The sequence below is a fragment of the Vipera berus genome, assembly GCF_964194415.1.
Source record: "Vipera berus genome assembly, chromosome: 9".
Lineage (NCBI taxonomy): Eukaryota > Metazoa > Chordata > Lepidosauria > Squamata > Viperidae > Vipera > Vipera berus.
Window position 1 is genome coordinate 6,599,930 of NC_138212.1, and position 12,143 is coordinate 6,612,072.

Sequence of the window (12,143 nt, forward strand, 5' to 3'; positions counted from 1 at the left end):
CAGCGTCTGGAATAAGTGGCCCGCTGCGATTTTCCTCTCCTGCTTTCCTTTCCCCGGGCCAGCGGTCACATCCAGAGGCCTCCGAGCATGTGCAGAGTGCTTTCCATCTCAGCGCACGGCAGAGGAGGCAGCCGAATCCTGCTTCCCCCCCCCCCCCACTCCTCCTTTTGAGCTGGACGCGTTGTCGATGGATGGGATGACGGAGGGACCCGGGAAGAGGAATCACGGAGGGGGGGGGGGCTTAGAGAGCAACCACGTGGGGGGAGGGGGCGGAGGAGACCCCCCCCCGGAGGCGACCCGACTGGGGAAATTAAGGAGGGCGGAACTGAGGCGAGGAATGCGAAGGTTCACTCTCTCTCTCCTTGCTCTCTCTTTTTCCCTACGGAAGACCCCCCCCCTCCCCTCCCGGAGGCAGTTTTTGAGGGGGGGGCTCGGGGAAGGGCAGCAGGGGGATCCCTGTGGGTTTCCCCAGCCGTTTGCGTGGACAGGGAGGGGGGGCGTCCCTTCTCTCCCCCCCCAGCCCTGCTGCAGTAACAAAGAGCCCCTCATCAATCAGCAGCGCGACCCCCCCCCGCCATCCCTCCCACCCATTGGTGGTCCCCCCACCGGCTTCATTTGCATGCTCCGCCCTTTCCCAAGCCAGGCCTCCTCTTGATTGGTCCACTCGGGGGCGTCCCTCATCTCTGCCCAACTGTCTGTCAAATTTTTCAAGCCCTTCGGTAGCTTTCTTTCTATTTCTCTCTCTCTCTCTCTCTCCCCCCCCCCCACCATCTTCCTCCTCCTCCTCCTCCTCCTCTCCATCCTCCCCCCCCCCGCCCCTTATGAGATGCAGCAAGGCTGGCGGGTTGAATGCGAGAGCCAGCCCGTCCCTTCCTCCGCCGTCCCCCCCTCTTTCCTGCCGCTCCTCCTGCCGCGGCGGCGGCGGCAGAATTCCCCTCGTCTCCATCCAGGACCAGCCGGAGAGATGAACCGCGTCCTGCTGGGCGCGCTGCTCTGCAAGATCAGCTTCTTTTTCCTCTCGCAAGGTACCGCCATCCCGGTCGGCCCCGGGGCTCGGGGTGTGTGTGTGTGTGTGTGTGTGTGTGGAAAGGACCGGGGAGGAGGAAGGAGCCCCCCCCCTCCCGCCGCGTTTGTGTGTGTGTGTGTTTGTGTATACGCGGGGTGGGGAGAGGGTTCAAGCCGAGCTGGGAGGGAGTGAAGTCGTGCGCGGACGGAATGCCCAATGCGTCTCTGGGCACGCGTGGGTTCGTGCGCGGAGGGGGGGGGGGTAGGAATGCACGCGTGCGCCGCCGGCGGGAATCACAACAGGGGTTGCGTGCCACGAAGGTAGCGCAATGGTACCTATGCATCTGGAAAGGGGACGGGGGGGGGAAAGAGGGGCTGAGTCCCGGCGAGGGTCCCCCGGCGCCCCTAGATGTTGTACCCGCCGTCCCCCTCCGCTTTGGGGGCAGACTCCCGCTTTCTGCGCCTTTCCTGGAGGTCCCGCTCCCTGCTCTGCAGATTTGTGTCACGTCGGATGTCACGGCTGCATGCCTTTGGAAACCCCGCTTTCCACCCCCCCTCCCTCCCTCCCTCCCTCCCTCCGCGGAGATGTCACAACAACTGCAGGCGTGCTGTAGGAATGCACAATTGTGGCCCCTTATGCATATTCAGCAGAGGAGGGAGCCTGCCTTCTCTTTCGTGGAAAGCGCGAGGTTGCCTGCCAACCTCGCTCTGGCGCTGGATGTGGCTTTTTCCCTCCCTGCCGTGGGCGGCGGTGGAAAAGATCAGACCCGGCAAAGACCTGCAAAGGGTCCTCGGCAGAGGTGGTGGTGTTGGGGTGGGGGGGAGCCCAGATCGCGCTGGGGCTGCCCGAAGAGAAACGGGAAGGGACGAGTTGCCGTGAGAGAGCGGAGCCGAGCGCTTTTGCCAGGGTCCAGCTGGATGGACTCGTCTGTTTGGGGAAAATCCAGAGCAAAAAAAAAAGGCGGGTTGTGTAATATGCGCAGGACTCGGGAGAGAGTTGCAGGGAGGAAGAAGAAGGAGGGAATCGTATAGGTAACGCTTCTGAGGCTTCCAGGATTTACGGAAACAGACTAGAAGCCAAAAGGGAGATGGAAGACGGAAGGGGAGAGATCCAGCTATGTGTTGCAAAGGGATGATGAGGTCTGCAAAGCTGTACAAACCGCACTGCCCTGCAAGTTAGGCCTATAGACTCAGTAGCGGTGTTCACACAACATACTTAACCGAGAGCCTTGCAAACTTCCCAACTGCAGTTGCAGGATACGTGAAGCTGCTGTAGTTTTAACCTTGACGGGTGTGAAGGTTTCGTGGGGAGGGGTGGCGTAGGTTGGTGTATTGTGCGAACTCAGACCCATGTGCCTCAGAGTGGTGTACAAACCCGGAAAATGGGTTACTTCAGTTAACCAGGAAAAAGGTTGCTATGCGAACTCAACCCCTGGTTTTCCTGTCGCCTGCCTTTCAAACTCCACATTTCCTGGGATAAATCTCAAACCAGCATCCCAGGCCTTGGAAGAATAACAGACCTGTTATTCTCACAGCATAGACATGACAACAACACAAGGGGTGACGTGATTTAAACAATGGTGCCACACATTGGTGCAGATGCCAGGACTGGCATTGATAGGACTTATTAGGTTCCTGGAGTACCTTGAATTTGCTGTGGTATAGAATTTGCTAATGCTAAGATCAGCTTTTTTAAAATGCCAGGAGTGGCTTTCCTAATATCACAACAGATGGACCTGACCAAAGATCTTTTTTTTTCTAGCATTAAACAATCGTAGCGAGATGTCTCTTGTCATTTTCCCTGACATTTATCATTTGAAGATAGAGTATCCCTGAATGGAGAGGCTCCACTAAGTTATAAAACCCAGCTGCTTTGAACCGATCTGTCTTTCCTTGAATCTCCCTAATCATTTCCTAAAGTCCATTTACCAAGTGGTAATCTTAGTCTTCTACAATAATAATACCCTGTGGTAATGGATTTGAGGGAGTAATTCTGGATGATTCATCTCTGATTTCTGGAGGCAACTGCCAAGCGATTTAACTCCGAGCATCTGAGATTTGGTCCTGAAAAAAAAGGGGGGGGGGAGAAAACAGAGCTCTCTCTTTCCAGATTTACAAGTGGTACGATAGGAAGTGTTGATATTGCTAATGTTTTCCTGAGCGTGCTTTTGATGATTGCTCAGCTTTGCCTGGGCCTCTGTTGATGCTGAAGTTCTGTTTTTAGCATTGCTGAGTTGATCACACTTGCAGATGGTTGATTGGCATTCTTAGCGTGTACAAGCAAGAGTCTTGTGGAACCTTGAAGATGAGCAAAATCCTCTTGGCATCTGCTTTCCTTGGCTGGCTCTTATGCCACCAGCTGTCAGATCCATCTGATGGTGGAGTTGCTTGCCTTTAAGAGGCCACTGGGATGTTTGTGTCTGCTGCATCAAACTCTTTCTGGAAAGCTCAGCCCAAAGAACCTAGAAGCCCTCCTCCTTGTTGTTCCTTGTCGAGCCCGAGAAGATCCAGAGAAGGTCCTAGGGGGGCTTTGTGCATGGACAGAATGTGTTCTAAAGCCCACCTCCTTTGCAGAGCAGACGGTTCTCATTGGCTGGCTGTGTGGCATTGCCAAGCAGGCCTTTTTGCTTGGTGCCACCTCAGTGGTGTCATCACACTGAGCAGTTTTATTGGCAGAGCTGGATCTGGGGAGCTTCGGTCTCAGTGTGATTGGCAATGCAGGGAGCTGGTAAATCTGGAAGTGTTGTGGTTGAGTGCGGAGGAGTGGCGTCACTGGACTGAGACGAGGTAATGAAAAGTCCAAGTGGTGGGTCGGCCAACCCTGTTCTGCCTAGTGAAGCAGCAGATGAGTTTCCAGCACACTTCAAAGGCAGAATTGAAATGTCCTGCATGTCCTGGAGAGAGGTCACAATGATGTCAGCATGGGCTTTGGAGGCTTGAGGGTCAGTACTGGGTTTCAGTAGTAGGCTACTGTTCAGAGGGAGCCTTGAAGAAGGAATGCAGGAACAGGGATGGGAAAGTAAGGGGCAACTTGGTCTTAGGAAAGGGGTAGGAGTGAGAAAGGAACTTGGATTTGTTTAACATCCAGGTAGCTTTTATTTACACCTGAAGTTGCATGGAGCCCCCCAAAAAGATACTTAGGATATGACTTCAAAGTTATGATGTACACACACACACACACACACACACACACACACACATATCATGGTCAAATGATTGCATTTGGGGCATTTGGCAACCAGCACAACTTCGTGGCTATTTGCAGCATCCTAAAGTCACATCACCATGTTTTTTGACATCCCACCCCCCCCCCCCCCAGTTTCCAGTGCTTATTTATAGTTTCTGGCAAAAATGCCCATTCGGAATTAGTAGGTTAACTTAATGGCCACCATGAAAATGTCATTCATTTGGGTGATCTGGTGACCTGCTTAATGACCTCTATGACTTACAATTCTGGGCTCCATTACAATCGTAAGTTGAGGACTACCTGTAAGACGAGGCAGAAGAAAGCTGGTAGGCTTTCAAGATTCTGTTCTTAACCCTCCAACAACTGAGCAGATTCTGCTTATCTTTGCATTGTCTGTTTCCTAACCTGGCCTACCCTAAAAGGTTGACAGCATAATAATAATAATAATAATAATAATAATAATAATAATAATAATAATAATAATAATAATAATAATAATAATAATAATAATAATAATAATAATAATAATAATATTGGAAGGGACCTTGAGGTCATCTAGTCCAACCCCCTGCTCAGGCAGGAAACCCTATACCATTTCAGACAAATGGCTGTCCAGTCTCTTCTTAAAAACTTCCAGTGTTAGAGCATTCACAGCTTCTGGAGGCAGGTTGTTCTACTGGTTAATTGTTCTAACTGTCAGGAAGTTTCTCCTTAGTTCTAGGTTGCTCCTCTCCTTGATTAGTTTCCATGGAAATGGTCAAAGGGTGTGGGGAGAATGCTACTGTCACTTAGGAAGACTTAAGGGTTAGAGGGAACAAATAGAGAGATCTAGTAACAAAGTTCTTCTGTCTGCGAATGTTAAGGACTGAAGCCTAGTCTTTCAGGGACCCAGATTGTTGGGGACAATTAAGCTGACTTTGTAATAATGCCGCTTGGGGGTGTGTGAAAGCCCTAATAAGCAGGCATATACATAGAATGAAGGCTACTGCTGAGCTTGTAAGCCGCCCTGAGTCTTCGGAGAAGGGCGGGATATAAATGGAATTAAAAATAAAAAAAATAAATAAAAAATAAACCTTTTGGCATGACACCTCCCTTGAGTGTAATCTTAAAATGTACACCTCCACTAAAAAAACTCCGAAATCAGGGGGGTCTCCAAATTTAGCAACTTTAAGACTTGTGGAGTTCAACTCCCAGAATTCCTCAGCCATTTGGAAGTTGAAATCTACAAGTCTTAAGAGTTGCCAAGTTTGGAGACCCCTGTCCAAAATGAATACAACTAAATAACGAAAACAAGTCAGTGAAAGGAAAAGGTTCTTCATCACCCCTTGCCTGGATGGTCTGCATCTCCCCGAGGGAGACAAACCTCCTTGACTGGAAAGTGCCGATTTATGGAAAATCCAAATTCTAAGCCTTGACAATATGGCTACTGTTAGAATCAAGAAAGCAATTAAAAATATGCGGGTCCACAGAGTAGGCAAGTGTGGTTGGACAGGCTGCCTACAAAATGGCCAGCAGGATTTCTAAGCTGGACTTCATCTGGTCAAGGAGGAAATACCCAGTTCCATACCACCAATAATGGCACAAAAAAGCAGAAATGCTAGAAACCAATTCAGATCAATATTGTGACAGGATCTGTGAGCCCAGGTTTGCAGATTAGGGATCCCTTGATCAGAGGACCTAAGTGGAAGGACCTTCAAAACAGGTTACTTGAGAGACTTCACTTTTACTCCAAGGCTACACTGTTCTGACAAGAGGGACCATACTAGAGAGGAAAAAAGGAAGAATGTGTTTTCAAATAGTTTAGGTCACGAGAATATTTCTAAACCTCTCTGCATTGCCCAGCATTCAGTACCCAATAGAGGCTGGACAGATGTTTTGTGGAAGTAAACAGGGCCTAAAGCGTAGAGCCATCCTCTGTTATTGTCAGCCTTACCAGGTACGCCAGATGGGCGCTTGGCAACTGCCATGCATTTAACAATGGTTGGGATGTCCTGGGGTTGTGTGATCACAGTTTGTGACCTTCCCAGCTGGCTTCTGAGAAGCAAAGTCAATGAGGGAAGCTGAATTTGCTTAACAATCACGTGATTCACATGACAGCCTCAGTTATTCATTTAACAACCGTGGCCAAAAAGGTTATAAAATTGAGGCATGACTCTTTGCATAGCAATAGAAATTCTGGTCCTTGTTGTTGTAAGTTGAGGACTACTGTAGATAAGGCAAGATATTCACACACTGTGTATGTGTCTCTCTGTGTGTGTGTGAGTGAGAGAGACTTTGTTCACCATCATAAAGAAGTATGAGAATCTCACTTTCCACACACAATTTTTTTTTGCATAACTGTCTTGTTTTTTAAACGAATTCCTTAACTTGGTGCCTTTTGGATACGCTAGAACTCCCAGCTCCCAGAATTCTCAGTCATCTTGGCTAATCGTGGCTGAGAATCTGGAAGTTCCGATCCCAGCATTTCTGAAAGGCATGAGATTGGAAAAATTAAAATAAATAGTTAGAACCAGTTGGGGATAATTCAGCTGGTAGCTATATGAAACAACATCTTGTAATTAATTAAGATATACTATAGCTGAGAACCAAAGAAATACTAGAACATCCAACTCTGTTCATGGGATTGCAACAACATTCTCTTTTCTTTGCAAACAAATTTTGATAGCCAATTGTCTTCACGGTGCTAAATGAGACACTGCTTGGGGGGAAAAAAGGGTCAAGAGAATTTTTCTGCAGTGCACTAATCTCACCAACCAGTATTTGTTTGAGCAGTGGGAAATGAATAGCAAAGCTGAGCAGGACGTCTGTATCTCAGAAGGTGGAGAGAGATGTCTCGTTGCTTTATTTGTTGAAGTGGAATAAATTACACATTGCAAATGTGTTGTTGTTTAAGCTGGCGAGTTGGGAGAGTCCAACCTGGGTTGATTCAATTCATTTCCATGATTCACTTTAGGGCCTCAGGACATTGCAAAGTTACAGATATCCACGGTGAAAATAACTAGATAAGCTGATCAGCACAATTTAGATCGCCAAGTGGAACAAATGTGACTCCTTGCAATTAATCAGATTGCCTAGTACAGATTTGTGATGATACCGATCAACAGCACTTTCTTAGAGAGATCCCAGGTTGTGTGCTAATTTAATTACAAAGCCTGTGTGATTTCTTCTTCTGCAATTCTGTCTCTCTATATTGCGTCTAGTGGTTAAAGGCTCGGAATCAGGAGACTGTGAGTTTTAGTCCTGCTTGAGGCACATAGCCAGCTGGGTGACCTTGGGTCAGTCACTTTCTCTCACCCCCCCAGGAAGGAGACAATGGCAACTTCCTTCTGAAATTCTTGCCAAGAAAATTGCAGGGACTTGTCCATGTGGTCACTAGATAGAAGACGAGATTGATTTGTAGGCATTAAAAAAAGAAAAGAAAATCCATAAAATTAATAAAATGAAATGCTGTGCTTGGGAATCCAAGACTGTATGAATTAAAAAGCTATATTGAAAGACTTTTTTTTTAAAAAAGGTCAAGCTTGAGCAAGTTTTTTTCATTTGTCATATGTTCTGTCTAATGAATGGATGCTGTTTCTGTAGAGGGAGCACAAATGTATGCTTTGATCCCATCTCTTGACCTCTTGGCCTTCTTTGTAAAGTTTGAAGGAACAATCCCAAGCCCCTTTGGCCGAAAGTGTTCATAAACTATTTTCAGAGTTTTCCAGTGAACAGGGAAAGATCACAGGGAGAGTCCTGGGAATGTTGGGGGTTAAATTTGTATACAGGCCTGCTCCAAGATTGAAGACTTAAATTTGATTCATTTCCGACTGCTGGGATCAAATTCCACCTTATGAATCTTCCATTTCAAATAGGTGGGAATACTTTTCTGAGATGTCTTCTGGAAGATAAATCTTGTAAAAGAGGAAAAAAGTCCTGTTGTGGGGGTTTAATATACTTTTGAAGGGCATCCTCAAATATGGTATTGACTAGTATATTTTGTGAATGGCTACCATCAAGAAAGTAATTATTCTTATTTGTACCTTCCACACTGCTTTCCCCAGCTTAACCCGCCTCAACCATCCTACGCGTGTACTTAAGATAATACTCTATGTAGTCAATGAAGGGATTAGAGTCCATGAAGGTGATTGATTGATTGACGATCTGCCATCAAGTAAGAGTCAGCCCTCAGCAACTCATCAGCATGAATGCCATGATGAAATATAGGTAGTTCTTAACTTACAACCATTCATATAGTGACTGTTCAAAGTTACAGTAGCACCGAAAAAAGAAACTTATGAGCAGTTCCTGCACGTAGGATTGTTGCAGGATCCCCAATAGTCACATGATCAAAATTTGGGACAACTATTGCAACATCCTGGGGTCATTTGATCACTGTTTGTGACCTTTCGACAAGCAACGGCTTCAATGGGGTAAACCAGCTTTGCTTAATGAGTATATGATTCACTAACAAGTGTAGCGTTTTTCACTTAATGTAACAGGTTGTAAAATTGGGTGTGCCTCACTTGGTAATTGCCTTATTTAGCAATGAAAATTGTGGTCATAAGTTGAGGATTGCCTGTAGTAGTTTTTAAAATGCTGCTGAAATTCTTCAGTGTTAGGTAGATGGCTATTAGATGTGCGTTATATATTCAAGATGGACAGTATTTAATATTTTATTGTTATGTATATGTAGGGGTGTGGGTCTATACATATGTTGTATATAGTATGTTTTAGGAGTGTGTCATGTATCTGTTTCACTATGAGAGCGGGCAACTAAATTTCATTTTTGATGTGTGCTGTTGTGCCCACAGTAAAAAATGACAGTAAAGATGATCTTATCTTATCTTATCTTATCTTATCTTATCTTATCTTATCTTATCTTATCTTATCTTATCTTATCTTATCTTATCTTGAGAGGTCAAAGGTCAAGATGGTCACCATCTTGACTTTCTTGACCTCCTCCATGGGAGCTTCTGTCATTCATCATCTCACAAACATAGATAGGAGGTTTATGCCTCCTCTTTCTCATCTCTTGTCCCTTTTGTGTATTTTTTCATCAATAGAGCACTGATTTAAACAGGCATTGCAACAAGTTAAGATTACTTCAATTAAGCAACAATCTCAAAGGCCAAAGTTAATTAGCACTAAAGCTGAACTATAGGGTCCTTTTATTATTTTGAGGAATGAGCCTTGTTAATAATCCAGGCATGGAGGGAATTTTATGGATTGCTGTCCGTCATCTGCCCTGGGAATGCTGATCAAATAGGGAAGGATTGCCAGATTCAAAGAATTCACAAAACTGATTTAATCTCCTTAAGTGGGGGGCATCCGGATAACAGGGGGAACCTATGCGGCTACAGATGAGGCATGCTTCTGGAAGTTCCGGGCAGTGGTAGGATTCAAATATGTGCAGAACCATTTCTCTGGGTGGATGCCGCTTCCAGAAGTCTGTCCTGGGCCTGGGCAACAAAAAATTAGCTACCGATTCTGCCAAAGTGGTGCGAACCGGCTGAATCCCACTACTGCTTCTGGGATCCTGGTAAATGGCGTTGCTTTATTGAAGGAACCCCTGCAAAACTGAAGTGGCCAGGCAGATGTTTTGGAGATAAAATAATACAAGTAGTCCTTGATTTATGATCAGAAGTGGGACTACAAATTTCCATTGCTAAGCAAGTCGGTTGCTAAGTGAGTTATACCTGATTTTATGATCGTTTTTGCTGCAGCTGTTAAGTGAACCACTGCACTGAAGTGACTCATTTGGTTGTTAAGCAAATGTGGCTTTCCTCGTGACTTTGATTGTTTGAAGCTAACTGGGAAGGTCGCAAATGATGACCATATCAGCTTGGAAGGCAGCACCCATTGTAAATACACGCTGCCTGCCGAGCACCTGAAATTTGATCATGTGACCATGGGGATGCTGTCGTTGAAAGAAAAATCTTAATCAGGGTCCAGTCCAAGCCGGAAATAAACCAAATGGAGACTGCTTTAGAAAGAAGGTTGCAGTTTATTAAAGAGGAGAGCCAGACAGAAAGATGGCTCTGGGGAAGCTGACCACATGTAGTAGGGAGTGGTGGGTTTTTATACCTTCTTGGGCTTTTGTGTGGAGTTGTTCCTGTGGCATGAACTTTAACCTGAGTCTGAGTGGGCCCTTCTGGTATTCTAATGGTGGTGGGTTAATCCTATTATGTCCCAAGGGTCATATCCTGCTTCCCTGCGGGTGTGGCTGATGAGTATTGGATTTTTTTTGGTGTGAGGGATGGTTGATTCTAGAGATCTTTGTCTTTCTAATCCCAGTTTCCTGGCTCCAATCTTTCTGAGAAGATGATCACATCTGCATTTCTGCAGTCCTGGTTTCTGTTTAGGGCAGAGAGACTTGGGGGTGGCGGGGGTGGTTGGTTTCTCCCTTGAAGATCCTTTGGGGAAATATATTCTGCCTTTTTAATATTTCCCAAAATATTTCTTTCTCTGGATTCTTCCCACACTGTGATGGTGGTAAGTTGAGGACCAGTCGCAAATCACTTTTCTCAGGGCCTTTCTAACTTCAAATGGTTGCTAAGTAGATCATTGGAACTCAAGGATTACCTGTAACTTCTAAGGCACCGTTGACTGAACAACACTGAAGTTCACTCCAGTGCATTTCAGGAGGAGTCAAACATAGGTAGTCCTCAAGTTAGTTCAACAGTTCACTTAGTGACCATTCAAAGTTACAACAGCATTAAAAAAGTGATTTTTGACCATTTTCCTCACTTAATGACCATTGCAGCAACCCCATGATCACATGATCAAAATTCAGACACTTGACAACTGAGTCATATTTATGACGGTCACAGCATCCCGGGGTCACATGATCCCCTTCTGCGATTTTCTGACAAGCAAAGACAGTGGGGAAACCAGATTCATTTAACAACTTAACAACTGCGTTGATTCGGTTAGCAACTGTGGCAAGAGAGGTTGTAATATGTGGCAAAACTCACTTAACAAATGTCTCACTTAGCCACAGAAATGTTGAGCTCAATTTTGGTCATAAGTCTGGGACTACCTGTATGCTGCCCAAAGGCAGAGTTCACATCTCTTTACGTGGCTTTTGCCCGTCACCTGGAGCAAAGGTCCCCAGCCTCCAGTCCATGGACCAGTGCCAAGCCACGGCATGTCAGCAACCGGTCTGCACAAACAAGCAAAGCCCCATCCACGGGATGCAGTCAGCACACAAAACCACGCACCCTCTGGTCCACGGAAAAACCTCTCTCCACATAACCGGTCCCTGGTGTCCAAAAGGTTGGGGACCTCTGACCTGGAGTATGTGGCCATAGTAATTCATCCTAAACCAGCCTGTTTGCATTTACTTGTTCATCACTTCAAGTCTTATCTTGCTTGCAGGGGCGAAATGGGGAGCAAGCTCTTGCAGGATGCCGCCCTGCTTGCTTCTGACTTTGGAGGTTTCATCAGATGGGACAGAGTTCAAAGATGGCTCCAAGCCATCATGTCATTTCCTTGCTCCTGCTTCAGCACAATCTACAAAACCCGCCCGGTTCTAGGATTTTTGGCAAAGTGCAATGTATGAAGCAGAAAGCTGTGGCTGACTTAATTGGGCTAACACGATTAACAGGAGTGTTGTTAGCACCTTGGGGGAAACACAACTGGCTGCTTGTGACCTTTCAGATCATGAAGCCTTGGAGGAAGGAGCCGGGGCCCGAAGTTGCATTTGTACAAAACACTCATTTGAGGCTGCATAGTTTGTGGTTCATTGCGTTGTGTCTGTAGATCATATTCAAAAAGACAACTCCTCAGCCACTTTACAGTCACATAAGCCATTCCTGCGGTGCTATCAAGTATCTGCTACATGGGACTTTAACTGCTGAAGAAAGCTAGAGCAGGCTTGTGTTCACGTATTACTCACAACTGCTGTGTAGCTCTCTGATAACAAACTGAACGGGCAAAGCTTTAGGAGCCAGTTTTGCCTAGTTGTGAA

The 12,143-nt window shown here is 46.2% G+C and overlaps 1 protein-coding gene across 1 annotated transcript in view; it reads left to right on the plus strand.

Moving 5' to 3' along the window:
* Window positions 1-964: 964 nt before the first annotated feature.
* The window catches only part of IGLON5 (IgLON family member 5), a gene marked incomplete at its 5' end in the record, with an annotated part of 84,135 nt that continues 72,956 nt past the window's right edge, over window positions 965-12,143 (plus strand). Inside the window, one exon of the mRNA XM_081335442.1 lies at window positions 965-1,025. Within this exon, the coding sequence (XP_081191568.1) occupies window positions 965-1,025 (61 nt within the window). The remainder of the gene's footprint in view (window positions 1,026-12,143) is intronic.